The sequence below is a fragment of the Vulpes lagopus genome, chromosome 2 (genome assembly GCF_018345385.1).
Source record: "Vulpes lagopus strain Blue_001 chromosome 2, ASM1834538v1, whole genome shotgun sequence".
Lineage (NCBI taxonomy): Eukaryota > Metazoa > Chordata > Mammalia > Carnivora > Canidae > Vulpes > Vulpes lagopus.
In genome coordinates this window covers 130,811,373-130,828,010 of record NC_054825.1, presented here as the reverse complement: position 1 = coordinate 130,828,010, position 16,638 = coordinate 130,811,373, and the positions used below count along the sequence as shown (strand labels likewise).

At 40.6% G+C, this 16,638-nt stretch overlaps 2 protein-coding genes across 13 annotated transcripts in view; one reads left to right on the top strand and one right to left on the bottom strand.

Moving 5' to 3' along the window:
• NAA35 (N-alpha-acetyltransferase 35, NatC auxiliary subunit) overlaps positions 1-6,321 on the top strand; it is a 106,406-nt gene extending 100,085 nt beyond the window's left edge. For all 4 annotated transcript variants that reach the window (XM_041746563.1, XM_041746561.1, XM_041746560.1 and 1 more), the window contains 4 exons: positions 534-674; positions 1,098-1,220; positions 3,904-3,984; positions 4,781-6,321. In XM_041746563.1, the coding sequence (XP_041602497.1) occupies positions 534-674; positions 1,098-1,220; positions 3,904-3,984; positions 4,781-4,840 (405 nt within the window). In that variant the 3' untranslated portion in view covers positions 4,841-6,321. The remainder of the gene's footprint in view (positions 1-533; positions 675-1,097; positions 1,221-3,903; positions 3,985-4,780) is intronic.
• Positions 1-16,638, bottom strand: part of GOLM1 (golgi membrane protein 1) — a 123,715-nt gene that overhangs the window by 62,249 nt on the left and 44,828 nt on the right. For 7 of the 9 annotated variants that reach the window (XM_041746570.1, XM_041746564.1, XM_041746573.1 and 4 more), the window contains 3 exons: positions 16,383-16,542; positions 15,373-15,645; positions 13,208-13,321 (listed from right to left, as the gene is read on the bottom strand). In XM_041746570.1, coding sequence (XP_041602504.1) covers positions 13,208-13,321; positions 15,373-15,645; positions 16,383-16,542 — 547 coding nt within the window. Of the gene's footprint in view, positions 1-6,468; positions 8,749-13,207; positions 13,322-15,372; positions 15,646-16,382; positions 16,543-16,638 lie in introns of those variants that run through there. The other 2 variants (XM_041746572.1, XM_041746571.1) reach the window with 2 other exon arrangements.

Sequence of the window (16,638 nt, the reverse complement as noted above, 5' to 3'; positions counted from 1 at the left end):
GAAGAGATGGGGTTTGTATTTCTTTAGGAGCATATTAGAAAGCTCCACAATGATTGGCTGAAGCAAAAGCGGACATTTTCAGGAGGTAGCAAGTGCTAACTCTTCAGTTGTACCTGGCAATTCAAGAAATTATGTGAGACAACCTATATTAAAATATATAAAACAACATGGACTTCTGTTTGAGAAACAGGATCTATGCTTTTCTTACTATATATGACTATTTTCTTTAGAAGCTTTTACTTGAAGGTCTCAAAGCTATTGTAAGAGCATGAGTCCGAATAATATGCATGTGGTATAATTTCACTGGGGAAAACTAATATATTAAACACTGGAACTTGAAAATTTTTTATATGAATATGGCACGTAACATAAAAATGAATAGTAAGCCAGTTTTTTCTCTTCCTATTTCTGATTTCTGAACCTTAAAATTTTAAGTCCATGTAAATATGTTTCTCATTTTCTGTCCTGTATTAATGAGGAGTTCATTTTTTCATATTGATACCATCTTTTCTTTCATTTTGTTTTTCCTTTAGACCATGGTAGCATTTGACATGGATGGCAAAGTACGAAAACCCAAGTTTGAGCTGGATAGTGAACAAGTTCGATATGAGCACAGATTTGCTCCATTCAACAGTGTAATGACCCCACCCCCAGTCCACTATCTGCAGTTCAAGGTGACTCTGCTCATGAAAGCAACTGCAGAATACTTATTCAGTCTTAGACTTTCTTAGAGATATGCTGTTTGTACCTAGCTGTTTCGTTAAAATAGCCAAATCAGACTATTACTGGACCAGTGACCAGATGATAAAAGATCAGTTTTAATTAGTATGAAAATTATTTGGCTCTTTTTGGATATACTCATCACATTGAGTTATTTTAAAAGTATGAGGATAACAAGAGGTAACATACAAAGGTTGGGAATTGAATATTTACATAGGGGAAAAATAGGGACCTATCCTGGGTGTTTGCTTTAGTGTCTATATGTTGTCTATATATATAAATCATGAGTTAGGGCAGAATTCTTTAATTACAAAAGGCATTTTAGAGTTTTTCATATGAAACATGTTTTGGATAATATTCTATTTCTCCCCCTTTAGGAAATGTCTGACCTCAATAAATACAGCCCTCCTCCTCAGTCTCCAGAACTGTATGTGGCAGCTAGTAAGCACTTTCAACAGGCAAAAATGATCCTGGAAAATATCCCAAACCCAGACCATGAGGTAAGACTATAGTCACAATAATTTTAAAGGAAAAGCTTGGCAGGAAATACGTATCTTAGTACTGAATGACAGTTTATAAAAATGAACCTTACAGTACTAATAGTGAAGCCTGTCATGTTTCTGGCAAGGATTTTAAGTGGCTTTGCTAACCCAACCTTAAGACTTAAAATTTTCCGATGAAAGCAAATAGCTCCTCTGTAAATTTAGAAATCAGTGCAAAGAGAAATTAAGTCATAGAACCATAAAGTGAGTAGGAAGAACAGAAATAGGATCCAGAGTGATCCATAGTTGAAAAATGGTAGCACTTAAAAAAATTTTTATTTTAACATATAGTTTTATTATGCTGAATCTTAAAAATACGAGAAATGATCTGGTCAGTTATCACAGGAAGTAAAAACCTTATTCCACCTGACCATTTAAAATAGAGCCTACTGTTCAAAGACTTTATTTTGAGATATTATTCTACAGATCTTCTTTGAATCTACAGAATACTAAATTGCAGTCTCTTTTTGCTGTATGCCTAATTATATTTTACATGCATGTATTCTGCAAATGAGAATGCTTTGCCTGTAAACACTGACTGTTTAGGGGGTATATCTTCATACAATTCCCATGAAAGGGAAGTTAATAGCAGTTACCTGTTAAAATAGACCAAGCAGTTCTGCTCTTTGGGATTTATGTAACACATATATGTGCATGTGTGGGCAGTGAGGGAAGCAAGTGGCTAATACACAGGAGTCCTCTTTGCAGCAGGATTCTCATAGCAAAGAAGTAAGGAAACTTCACTGTCCCTCAACAGAGACTGTCAAATGAATGATGATATACCATATACTGTAATACTTGAGGTCTTGAAAAGGATACAGAAGGTCATTATATACTGTAATGGAATGTTCTTCAGAATATGAGAGGTTTAAAGAGCAGAGTACAAAACTGTGAAGTATGCTGCCATTTCAATTAAAAGGGGCCCAGGAAGTCTGTATGTGTGCAGAGATATTATAGGAGTACATCTCCAGAAAGAGATGCAGGAATTGTGTGAGAATCGATAATACTGTTTGCTTCTTGGGAGGGGAGCTGGTGCCTTGGGAAACAGGGATAGGAGAGAGATGACTTTTGTCCTATTTAATCATGTAATAAAAAAAATACAAGGAATGTAAAAATTAGAGGAAAGTACCTTAATTCGTTTACTCAATAAATATTTGTTGAGTGCCTACTATGTCCCCAGCCTTGTGGGAAAAATTAGTGCAAAACACTAGACCAATCTCGGCCCTCCTGATGGCAGTGGAAGGTCGTATGTTGCAGACAGTAAATAAATTATGTAGTATATTAGAAGATCATAAGGACTACAAAGAAAAATTAAGCTGGGGATGGGGATAGCAAACACTATGAATAGGGAGGTAGGAAGGATTATGCATTTTTAAATTAAAGTGACCTGTGAGCAAATCTCCTGAGAAGGTGAAAAAGCAAGTCACTTGGCCACTGGGGATGGAGCCCAGTGGGCAGAGGGATCTGCACATGTGAAGGCCTCAAGGCCATGGACTGGTGTGGCTGGAGTGGGATGAGCAAGGGGTGAGCTGTTGGAAAGTTTTGAGCAGAGGAGTGACGAGATTGGATTTTTGTTTTAAAGGTTCACTCTGGCTCCCCTGTGCTGAAAACAGACTGTGGTAGGAGCAAAGGTGGGAGCTGGGGAGCCAGTAGGGGCCACAGCAGTATCTGGTGAGAGATGGTGTGGATCGTGGAGGTGATCCAAAGCAAGATGGACTGGATATGAGTGAGGAAAAGAGGAGTCAAGGAGGACTTCAGGGTTTGGACCTGAGCCCCCAGGTGGATAGAGCCAGTGGAAGGGCAGGTGGAGCAGGAACAGGTGGGAGACAGGGCTGAGATGTCAGGAGCTCAGGTTGGGACATGCTGGTTGGGAGGCCCAGATGGAGCTGTTGTCTGGACGGATGGATGTGTTATCTGGGGCTGAGGAGAAGCCGTTCCAAACTTGTGGTGAGGTGTTTCTACAGAGAGGTCAGCTAGCAACAAGGAGCAATGGGAACTTCTTTCTTCAAGTTGCACATCACTCCCTCTTGGGAGGAATGTAGCATTCCAGTCCTCTGCTGTTATTGTTCATGAACCTGAAAGGTTCATTCATATATTGTTCATTACAGTAAAGGTTCATGTGAAACCTTTCAGGCTTGGGGGTAGTCAGGAGTGACAGTAAACACAGGACACTTCTTGTCTGCCAGGTGTGGTTCTCAGCTTGTAGTATAGTATGTAGCTCATATAGTAATCCTCCCAGAAGGTCTATGGCAGGGGGCAAGTAGTCAAATCATTGTCCCATGCTTAGAGATGAAGAAACTGAGAAACAGAGAGGCCGAAGAACTTGCCCCTAGCTATGAAAGCTAGTGCCTGGCAGAGGTGGGGTTTGCAAACACTCCAGCTACATAGTCTGTGCCCCAAGTGCTCCGCTGCTACCTCTGCAACCTGATGACCCAGGGGCCCCTCCAGGGCAGCACAGCTGAACTGAAATAGAGCTCTGTGGTAACGAAAAAGTATATATGTTCCTGTTGTTACATTGCCTTTATTTTATTTAATAAAATATCAACATTTACCTTGTGCAAAGTTCCTATAACTATCAATAATATAAAGATATTTTGACTCTGAATTTTGTTTTGATAGCTTAATGTTGCTCATTGTTTAGGTGAATAGAATTTTAAAGGTTGCCAAACCCAACTTTGTGGTCATGAAGTTATTAGCAGGAGGACACAAAAAGGAATCTAAGGTAAGTGCATTGTGGGGAAAATAAATGGGTGTTAAGTTATTGCAGAACTTTAAAAAAAAATAAGATGCATAAATATTATTACAAAAAGGTAAAACTTTCAAAAATCATCTCTTTAAAAGAGGCTCAGTGGCAGGAAATAACTAGAGCTTGCCATTTTGCTTTGAAACTTAGAGATTTTATTGACTTAAAATATCTGAAGTCTGCCCTTCCATTCTCCTCCCTCCGTTGTATAAATTACTGTGAATGACTTGAAGTAAAACAGAATGTGTGAAAACAAATTTATTATGGGAGAGATATTTAAAAAGTTATCTGCCTGTAGAAAAGTGAATGCTTCAGTAATTAAAGACTGTTTAATGGCTCAAGAGATGGTAAATTCTGTAAGCTTATCTGGCTGGTGTATCGGCAGTGCTGTTAGGTCTGCATGTGCACTGCTGAACATTTGCGCTGTACCTCTGTTGACTCCCGTTGCTGCTTGTTATCTGCCTTCCTTATCTTCTGCCTTGCTTTACTAGATCGTTTTCTTTGCTTAGTACTGTTTGTGACCCAGGAACTAAAAAGTGTGCTGACTCATGACCCTTCCCTATCTTTTAAGTCTATTTGCCTTTGTTAACTGTTTTTTCTTAAACCCAGAGATAAGCAAATCGTTTTCCCTCCAGGTTAGTACCTTACTTCTTTGTCATTGAACCAGGTTTTCCTCTCTTCCTGCTGCTTTACCTCTAAAATTGTGAGAAACTCTAAAATACTGAGCTGTCAATATTGGTAAATACATTCATTTTCTTCCTGCCTTTCTTTACAGGTTCCTCCTGAATTTGATTTCTCTGCTCACAAATACTTTCCTGTTGTGAAACTTGTTTGAGAGACACTGAATGGGGACCACCAAGGGGCAGAATCTACTTTCAGATTCTGAGGGGATCCATCCGTCAATCTCAGCACATAACATGAAGTGAAATGGATTTCTTGGATAACAGCCTATTATAAGAAATACTTTTAATTTGACAGCCTTACACGATGTGAATGAAAACTGCTGTTTTAAAGTGGTTTATGTTCCATGGATGAAACTGGGCTTACTGAATGCGGTGATGAACGTTACATGGTTTTATTACAGATTTAATCATAAATCATTTTTTAATGAATGAGTGAAAATAGTGTTTGTAAAGGTTAATAAATTTCTTGACAAAAAAATGCACTACTGGAAATGAAAAACAACAGCACTTTGTTGATGCATGTTAGGAATTGAAGGTGTTTACTCTTGAGTAGTTCAAACATTATTCAAAAGAAGTTTCAACACAAGGGATTGAACAAACATGTGAATGGGGTTTTGGCAGAATACATTTAAAAGGGAATATGCAGGGTGGGGGAACCTCTAACCTACCTAGGGAGACTAAATTACATGGGGATTGTGATTTTGTGTCATGATGTCTTAAATTATATACCTATAAGGATATAGAAGGTTTTTTTTTTTTTTTTTTAACATCCTTTAACTGTTCCTTTTGGCACTTTTAAAACATTATGCATAATGTTTGCTACTGACATTATTTAAGAGGTAAGAATGTGTAAATTAATTTTTAGGGTAAGGTTTCAATATGGCATACTCCTTTTTGTTTACTACTACATACTCAATTTAACCCTTGAAATGTTTTCACTGGGGTTCTTTCCAGTATCTGTTAGCTTCGAAAACAGACTTAAAGGTACAGTTGGATTTGAGTGCCCAGTGCCAGAGGCCCTACCCTATCCTTTGCTGCTTATTCTAATTCCTGTCTCATGCTGCTGTGGAGTTTTATTTTGTTAGATTGTATCATTTTATTCTAAGGACTAAGGATAGAAAATAAGCATTTGTCTCAATTGGTTAGGGCCTTGGTTTATAAAACTCATGTGAAGTTTATGCATAATTTAAAGAATATAATATTTCAAGTCCTTTAACTTTCCCAAAGATGTGTTTCATAGGCACACCAACAAGGCTGGAAGCATTTTATTTTAGCTTTTAGAAAAGTGCATGTGATGATAGCAACTTTGAGTAATTCTTCAATGTATGCATCATCAGAATTTTATAAGGCAGTTTTTAAGGGACAGTGTTTTGTACACTTTAAGAAAGTATTGCTCTCTGTGTGGAGAAATAGTACACACACAAACATTTAAATACACAAGCTATTTCCCCAGCTGTGACACTAATAAGACATTTTCAAAGTCTAAGCTAATGATCCGGGGGGAAAAAAACATCACCTACATTTAATGGAATCCTTCTGTATTTTTTGGAAAATTCAGAGACAAGGATTAGAAGTTGTAGAGTATCCTATTAACTACCAATTATTTATAATTAATAATCTCTTAGTGGGAGTAGACCAATCCCCTTGGACCTTAAAGGACCCTGAATTCACACGTGTCTTCTACTACTCCAGGTTCCACTAAGAATGGAAAACCAGTAACTTACCAATTAAAACAATCATGACAGTTACCGATCTAGTTATTTAATGACCACACACTGACTTAACAGGTATTGGTTTATTTCTCAAATTTCATCACACAGAAATACATGAAGTATGTGCAGTGCTTACATTACTCAAGAAATCTGAGTCTTGTGCAGGGAATCTGAATTATCACACTCCTGTCTCCACACCATTTGAGAGTCCCAAGGAAGGTGTGAAATAAATAGTTCCACCTATTAAAGATTGGAATAGCTGCTGATTAATTCTGGATGAAACCAAAAGACCAAAGTGGGGGGTTTGCTATCTACTTATGTATTACACAGGTTTTTGTTTTGCTTTAAAAAAAACAAAAACAAAAACTGACACCTGTATAAATTGTTGCCTTGGGATGAATAAGAGACTATGTGATACCAAGGAAAGCCAGTGATAAAAAAGCATGACTGGAGAAATCACGCACAGTACACACCTCCTGAACAAATGGCCTCTGGTGCCTCTGTACATAAAGATGGAAAAAAGGTGGTTATTATTTACAATGACATCCCATCTCAGTCCACAAAAGGCTTAAGGCAAACCACTTTTTTTTTTCCCCCCAAAACCACCATTCTTAATCCACAATTTATAAGCTGATTCTTCAGGGATCCATTAAGGCAGTAAAGGAAAATAAAGCAGTTAAACATGTTTTTCAGAACTCTATGCACACTGATTAAACATGAAATGAATAGACACTTTATTGCAAAAGCAAGAGAGACTATCAACCCTAAGGCTAAGACACAAAGGGAAGTCGGACAAAGACATAAAAATCTCACAAAGCTATTTTTAACACCTTTCTTTAGTTGCCTTTTCCAGGTGGAAGTTTAATCTTAGTAATTAAGTAAAAAGATAACCTACATGAGTAACATTCACATTGGAGATCTTAACCTGAATGCAAACCAGGTCTTGCCTTTAGTGCCAGACAGGGGCACCATGAGTCCAGACCAGGTAAGGCTCGCCAGGTGTCTGGCCTGTGTAGCTCTAACTTCTCTGGGCCCCCATTTCCTCTCTAAAGGTGAAGGGTTATACTAGGTGATGTGAGGCCCCTGCATCTCAAATCCCGAGACTTGTATTTAATAAGCATCACCACCCACTTACCCTGAAGAAGGCCTAAGAGTCACTACTGTGACTTTGCCTGTCACTGGTAAGTGGCAAGAGTTTACTGGAAATACTGAGAAGCAAATCAATGTGAATTGTGATTAGTCCTTTTCAGATTAACTTCTGATTTTTAAATCACTTTTGATAGTCATCACAAGCCAAATGTACAGACTATGCGAAAAACAACTGTTGCTTTTCTAAACTTTCCCCATTTAACACTGTCTATACCCCTTACTATCATCTTTCTCTCCTCTTCCTGTAATAGTGAAGTGGGCATTCTGTCCACAGCAAACATGCCCCCACAGTGCTGTTATTTCCCTCCCTGCTCTGCTATGGGCCCCAGAATCAGCTCTGCTTTGGCCCCGGTTGTGTAAAGTCTAATCTACTCATGGCTCTTCTTGGTAAATGGTCTTACTGCAGAATATTTTGCTTTGCCCATACATACCAAGCAAAGTAAAAATGTCACAAATATTCAAATTACAAGTCACTTAGAAGCATTTCTGTACATTAATGACAAAGGTTATACAAGTAGTTTAAAAATACATAAAATGCCTCTGTATATAGACTTGTTTAAAACTGTTATTAGTGATGTCTGTATTAACAGTTTTGTGCTCCAGGCCACTGACTGTCCAAACCAGAACTGAGAGCATAAGCTAGTAATCTTTCGGCACTGACTTTGGAGAACAGAATATCGGTCTGGGACCCGGGCACTCAGCACAGCACGTGAAGAGGGACACCAAAGGAACCAGAGAAGAATTCTCAGGTGTGGTGGGTCTCTTGGTGTCTTGAAGGCAGCCTCTTCCTACAGGCTTTTTTTTTTTTAAAAAGTTACATTCCAGAATTTCTTAAAAAGCGCCACTGTCACCATATTTGACGGAGAAACTTGGGTTCTATTTTCGGTGTTGATCTCATACCTATTAGCTGACAAATTTTGACACCTTAGCATAAACACTTTGAAAATACCCCCAAAAAACCATCTACAAGATAATCATTTTCCTACATACAGTACATATTAAAACTCCACAATAATCTTTAAGGTGTATATTTTACTTAGTACATTTCACAGTATTCAACCCTTCATAAATATTTTGTACTGATCTCTGTTCGATCCTGACCAGTATATGATCCCAGTTCATTCAGAGTGTGTGATTCCTCTTTTCACGCTGAGCAAGTAAATTTATTATGTCTCCTTTCTGATTTTCAGCATTAAGAACTGAGGGGAAAAAAAAAACAAAAACAAACCATAATCAAACATTAAAACATTCAGGGAAACCAGCCATGAAGGTTCTATTTGACTGAAGTGTGGAGAGTCATCAAGAGGAGAGTTATCTTCCACAGCAACATAATGGGGATTTGCTTTCCTAATCAAGGATAGGTACTGAAGAGACAACATGTATGACCAACATGGTGCCACAAAATAAAGCTAAAACACTGAAAAAACTTCCTATTTAAAATATTGAAATAATGCCCAATGTCCTCTAAAATGGGCAATATAAAATGTCCTCATAAAATCTGTGATACAACCACAACTCTGCTGTGCTGCATTGCATCTCTGGTGGTATATCTCTAGCAGGCATCACAGTGCCCTAAGAACTACTTGCAGCTTCAGTCAGCTCTTACTACAAAGCTTCTCCTTTATAGAGCTGAAGTCTATGTGGCTCCCATCATCCTTACTCTCCTTTGACACAGAAAGGACATAGAAAGAAAGACCTCACAAAACCTAGAACCACCACGCTGATTTACAACTAGAACACATTAAGTGGTTAATGATTTTATTAAATGAATTAAATGACTGCCTTAAATTAATATTGTCTTTTAAGGTTCTCTAATAAAGTTGGAACTAATGCCTTTTTCTTCTAATTTCCCTAGAGCAAGCAGGGCCTTAAACTATTTTAATGATCTAATGATATAATCTTAAAATGATGGTGATGGCAGTTCTTTGACTTAAAACTCTTAAATGAGCTGAAAGAGCATTTTTCTTTTCTGTGTCCTCACTTTGTTGAAGCCTTATACAAACAAGGTCAAATTCATGGGGCCCCTGTGTGTAGGGGATGAAAGATCCTAGAGCTTCAGTGCAAGCCAAACATTTAGGACACTAGACTGATTTGAAAGGATGGCAAAATATGTAGGACAGTAACCACACCAGCAAATAGTCAAGGACTGAGGTACACAGATAGGTATTTGGAATCGATACAGAACAGAGTAAGAAACTTTATTTAAAATACTGACTTGCTAATATGTATGTTCATGGTTTGCATTTTAAAAATCACATAAAGAGTCTAAGAAAAAGTTTTTAAAAGATTTTATTTATTCATTCATGAAAGACAGAGGCAGAGAAGAAGAGGGAGAAGCAGGCTCCCTGTGGGGAGCCCAACACAGGACTCGATCCCAAGACCCCAGGATCACGACCTGAGCCAAAGGCAGACACTCAAGCACTGGACCACTCAAGTGTCCTTCTAAGAAAATAATTTTAAAAACAAATTCGAATTCATTTCTAGATGCACTTGGGTGGCTCAGTCGGTTAAGCGTCTGCCTTCTGCTCAGGTCATGATCCCAGGGCCCTGGGATTGAGCCCCATATTGTGTTCCCTGCTTGGTGGGGAGCTTGCTTCTCCCTCTCCTCCCCACTAGTGCGTACTTGGTCTCTCTCAAATAAATCTTTAAAAAAAAAAAACAACTTCCATTTCTAGAAACCTCAAACAACTCTGCCAACTGTAATAACTGAATGCTAGATAAAATATGAAAAGATTTTTTTTGAAAAGATTTTAAAGAATGCATTAAGTAATAATAATAATAAATAAAGAATGCATTGTTAACCCAAGTTAAGGGACTTTCTACCAAATAACCGGCCAGAACATTTCAAGAACCATCAACATCTCAGGTTAAAGGACCCTAGGGAAGTGTGACAATAAATGCAGTGTATAATCCTGGATGACTAGATCTTGAACCAGAAAAGGGATATTAGTTGGACAATTCACTAAATTTGAATAATAGCATTTATCAGTAGTAATGTCTTCATTTCAATAATTGGACAAAGGTTACATAAGATGTTAACCTGGGGAACTTGGGTAAAGGTTATATGGAATTACATTTATTTTAAATTAAAATCTATTTTCAAATTGAAAAGTGAAAATATTTTAAAGATGTTAAAATGCACTGTTTATAATGGCAATAAAAGAAGGAATCTGAGCCACCAAATGTGAAGTAAAAGGTCCCAACTCCTGAAGGTAGTAAGCATCAAGGCTAGTTCTGCCCTAAGGACTTCTGAAGCCTGAAGACACTGGGCTTCTTTCACAGCTTCCAAAGATGCAGAGGTACAGAAGCTAAAGACAAGGCTTCATTCTGGGTGGTAAGTCCAGAAGGGGACTCCTATATAAAGCTGAATGGTAATGGAAAGTCTGCAGGGAAGATGGGACAGCATGAACATCTAGTGGTTAGACTGGGGAGGAGGTGTAAGTATACAGTTTGAACTCATATTTCCTGTGTGATTAAAAAAAAAAAAAATTTACGTTCTTAAAGAGGTGGTGACGTAGTGAGTGCCCTTGAGAGGCTGACCGAAGGAAAGGATCTCTCTAGTGCAGTATTACTATGATGCCCCTAGGGGCTTCTAGGAGACAGTTAAAAAGCACAAAACACAAGTAAAGAAGGTAACCTAAGGGCAATCTGATGAAATACCCACAAGGTTTCCAGGCACTGGAATTGGAAGACATGGAATAATGCCTGATACACTTAAAGAAGCAAAAGTCTGATACAGTTAATGAACTAAAAGATGTTTGTAAACAAACAGCAAAGAATAAGTACAAAGTTTAGAAATGAAAAAACTAAAACCATGAATTAAAGAACAGATAAGACATAGCTAAAGGAAAAATTGGCGAACTACAAGCTATGTCTGAGGAAATCATTCTGAATGCAGATCAGGGAGGCAGAAATGAATAATATAAAAAAGAGGGTAAGAGACCTGAAGAGAATGGTAAGATCTAACATTTCTGATCTGAGTTAAAGAAGGAATCAAATTGGGAAGAAGCATTACTCAAACAGATCTTGGTGAAGATTGCATCCAGAAGGAGTAGCCTTGTCAGATATTGAAAAAAGAGCAGTGAGGGAAAGCTGTTATACTTAGAACAGTGTGGTACAGCGTGAGTCAGCAGGGAAACCAAAAGTAGACCTAGGTATGTACGGAAATCTATTCGGTAGCACCTCAAATCACAGGCCCTGAGCTGGTGTTGGGGCAATTGGACAGCCCTTAGGAAAAAGAAAATTGGACCCAACCTTGCTCCATACTACCTGAATACATTTGAAATTAATCAGGTGAATCAGATATCTAAATGTAAATTATAAAAACCTGATGGTCCTGGAAAAGTGATGGCAGCAGTGGCATAGTTTTTTAATTTCAGGGTCCCTTCATAAAGCAACTACATTGAAAAATATCAGAGACATTTCACAAGAGTAGATGACAAGGAATCCTGCAGACCCTGTAACAGAAGCAGACACAAAAACGATGGACAGTGCTTGTATGCTAGCAGCATATAGAAAGAACAGGAGCAATGGAGCACCCAATGGGCCTAAGATTAGAACAGAAGAACTCCAAACAGCCAGTGGATTTACACCAGAAAGTACCTGGGCCAGTGAACAAACTGCAGAGTGCAAAGTGGCTATGGTAAGGACTGAGGGGCCAAGGGAGGCTGAGCCCTAGGAACTTCTGAAACTCATCTACCAAGGCTCCTTTCTGAAGCTCCTTCCCAGACAGAGCCCCACCAAACAAAACAAAGGAAAACAGCTGAGTAGGGAGAAGAGCCGTGGCTGAGGACAGGGCCAGAAGAAAAGGAACTGAAGGTTCAGATTAAAGTAGGGAAGTCTCCACTGGCCGAAGAAGATGGGATAACTTGAACTCCAAAAAGGATAATAAGTACAATCTAGTGAAACCCATCAAATAAGTTTAAATCCACTGAGTTTGTACTTTATATACTACCTTCAGAGAATGACCAGGAAATAATCTGTTATTGTGAAGATGGGTAAACGCTTAAAGAATCAAGCATTTTTATCCTATGTTATGTGATAAAACCACTGACCTGCCTATTTATAAAAAATATCTCAATAACCAACAGAATACAAAAGGCTGAACTAGAATACCACCAATGAATTAACAAAGGCACTGAACATCAATTGGTACTTACATCACAAAAAGAAAGGCATTCCTTGCCTCCTGGTGAAAGAACACACCACCACCTCCCACTTTACCAAGGGCCTGAGCCCAAAGTTGTCTTACCAAGCATCTGGATATCGGCTGCCAATATGGGGGAAGTAGAGGGGAAAGAAGAATATACTAAACAGCAGTATAAATATGCAAGCAGCACTCTACAGATGGTGGGAAACTCCAGGGTAATGAAGAAAAGGAATGGAAGGAGAACCTGCTGATTAAGAGAAGCTTAAAGAGCAGTCAGTTTTAAGAAAATGGGCAAAACTAAATTCTGGGGTCCAGGGATGCCCACCTGAGTGAAAAGCCCATAAAGAAAAGCAAGAAAATGCTGCTGAGAAAGGTCAGGATGGGGGACATGCCCTCCAATGGTGGATGACTTACAATGTTAGTGTTGGGATTCAGTATTTAGCTAAAGTGAACAAAAGAGCACAAAGTGTAAAGTAAGGCAAGCCCATCACCTGCGGCACACCTCTTACCATTGAGGTTTCTGTCGTTCCCTGCAAGGGCTGCCTGCTTGTCCGTCTCTGATTCTGCCTCATTTTCATCCATGTTGTAGTCCTCCTCTCCCCCCAGCTTTTGTTGGTGCCTCCCTGTAAAATGAACACAGAGAACACAGCCCACATTACTACTCTCTTGAGGCCACAGGAGCTAAAGAACCCAGGAACTGGGGTGTTTCCAGTCACGGCTTAACAATCAGGTCTCCTGCAGCGTCTCAGGGAACCGCAGGAACTGGTATGCCTGCTGCCAGAATGAACAGCAGGTGTGAGTTCTCCACTTATGTCTGCCCCCCACTTCAACTCTGAGTCCATAGAAACCATGGCCCTCAACACAGGGCTGTATTCTGGGCTGAAACTGGGGAAATGAGCTAATTAAACCCAAATTCCGGGGAACCTGGGTGGCTCAGTGGTTGAGCGTCTGCCTTCAGCTCAGGTTGTGATCCTGGTGTCCTGGGATTGAGTCCCGCATCGGGCTCCCCGCAGAGAGCCTGCTTCTGCCTCTGCCTGTGTCTCTGCATCTCTCATGAATAAATAAAATATTTAAAAAATAATAAGCCCGGGATCCCTGGGTGGCGCAGCAGTTTGGCGCCTGCCTTTGGCCCAGGGCGCGATCCTGGATCGAATCCCATATCAGGCTCCTGGTGCATGGAGCCTGCTTCTCCCTCTGCCTATGTCTCTGCCTCTCTCTCTCTCTGTGACTATCATAAATAAATAAAAATTAAAATAATAATAATAATAATAAACCCAATTCCTGGGTTTTTAAAAAGAGAGCAACTCCAGGTTAAAAGGAGGTGCCACTACTGCTGGAAACAACAGGTTTCTAGTTAATGATGGCACCTCAGAATGGTTTGTGGCTCTGATGGAAGGAAATAGAGTGGCTACTGGGTACCAATGGATTTTCCATCATCCCTACAGAATCAGATCATTCACCACCACATTCAGCCCTGCAGAAAAGAAGATCAGGACAAAAGGCATTCAAGAGACATACGGTTTCATATAGATAGATAAACAAAATCTTGGGATGCCTGGGTGGCTCAGTGGTTGAGCGTCTGCCTTCAGCTCAGGTTGTGATCCTGGAGACCTGGAATCAAGTCCCACATCGGGCTCCCTGCTTCTCCCTCTGCCTATGTCTCTGCCTCTCTGTGTGTCTTTCATGAATAAATAAAATCTTAAAAAAAAAATCTTTTTCTAAAAAGCATGTCTGGGAGATTTGATTTGGCTCTAGTTACACCTCTCTGCACTCACTGCCTGAAGGGAAGCAAAGCACATGCCCCTGTGCCCTGCCACTTTATTCTGCAAATCCTGTCACTACAGCTGCACCAGGTTGGTGTGTATCCTGCGGGATCTCAAACCAATATTTAGATGTTACCCTTTGTGGCCAGTCTAAAACCTGCATGCCACTGGATCTGCCACCTGAGGTGGCCTTTTCTTTTTCTTTAATTCTTTAAATGGAACCTTGTAAGAACACATTCTTCAGGAAGAGAAGCTTGAGTGCAAATGAGATCTATATGGAATCAGGGTAATTTCCACAAATAAGCACATCCCCCCCTCTTGTTAATGGCTCATCCCAAAGCACAGGTATCTTCTTCCCTTCCTAAGTGTTCCTGGCTTGGCTAGGAATAAAGTCTTCCACATCCTTTAGGAACCCAGATACATCCCCAAATATTGTGTTGATGTCGGTGTCCCCACACTTTCCTGTATATTTAAAGAAAAGTCCACCAAACCAGCAAGGTAGGATTCACATGTCACTTCTCTGCAATGCTCAAATATGCATGAAACTCCATCTACCCAATCATCCATCCATCCCTCCCTTCACTGGGCACTGGTCGTGACACCATATAAGGATGTAGACACACAGGCAAGCCACATGGTCAAGTGCAGAGGCTACATTCACTTGATGCTAAGCACCCACTTCAAGGCCTTCCACCTTGAAGCCCCACCACCCAACCACTAAGTTGCTGTGAATATTATTTCTGACACCTCCAACTGCTGGTGAGCACACTGCTCTTCCCTCCTGCCTCCTACTCAGTAACATATTCAACAAACCACCACCACCAAATGGCAAACTGGGCCCTTCATGGGATTTCCTAGTATCGGGAGAAGATTGGCGGAGTCAGCGGAAGCCCATGGAGCAGCTAACCTACCTTCTTCGTCAACATCCTGCTCTTCCTCCTCTTGCCCATCAGGGATGACAAGCTGATCCCGCTCAAGGTCCTCTGTGTCCTGATTTTCTTGGCTGGCCAGTATCACTGCTGGCACCTGTGGGGTCTGGCCAACTGCTCCAGCTTCTCCAATGCCTCTTCCACCCACAGGTCTGTCTTCCTCTACAGCCTGCTCTCGGCCTGGCTCTGGGGGCAGCCCCAGGCTGTCCCTCTGAGGCTCCTCCTCACTGGTGACCTGAATCTCGTTGGTTTCCCCTGTGCAGAGAACACACCACTGGCATTTAGTTTATGTAAAACAAAAACCCTCTTACCACTCAACTCCCAGAACCCTCCCAAGAGCTGTGGACGGAGGAGCAACTACAAAACTTATTCTATGAGTCTGCAAAGACTACAGGCTTCTCTCTACCTGCAGCTCATCTTCAGAGCCATGAAGAAGACAGAAGTAGTTTAGGAAAAAAACCTGGACAAGTTATCTCGATTACAGCTACAAACTACAAGCTGAAGTCATCTAACCATCATCAATTTAACCATCATCTAACCAGGTACTCTGAGACAAGTACCTGGGAGCAGGGCATGCCAGTCCACCAAGGAGTCACTCCACAGGGACACAGCAGCCACCACCACCACCACCACCACCCCTTCCCATGACAGCTGCTCAGGTCTCAGCCACATCCCCATATTCCCACATTTCTAATGATGTCCTCAACATGGAATAGCCTGGATCTTTCTTTACACAGCTGCCAAAGAATAAGGTACTGGGTTTACAAGGATGAGATGTCAGTAAGACAAGGAAAAGCCCTGGGGCCTCAATTCCAGGTGCTCAGAGAGACCTGCTTCCCGCAGCCCAAACCCAAGTCACCAACTGCCATCTGCAGGGACACTCTTGCATGAGACTGTATACACATATGTTGGACACGAACTGCCACGATGTATTTATTTGAATGAGCTTTGTCTTCAAGGGCTTAAATGTGTAATTCCCAGGCTTCACTTACCTTTCTTACCTTGTCTCTTCAAATCCAAAGCCACCTCCAAACTGGGGGCTGGTGTCTGGGGCTCACCATCGCTGGGCACATTTCCTTTCACTTGTGGTACCTCTGCCTGGGGCAGGTCTGCTTCCTGTGGCCTGGGCTGAGGCTCACTGGGGGCTCGGAGCTAAAACAGGAGCACACGAAAGCTAGGGGCTCTGTGACTTTAAACCTCACAGTAACCCGAAGCAATGCAAAGGATGTCCTTCTGACAAAACACCCA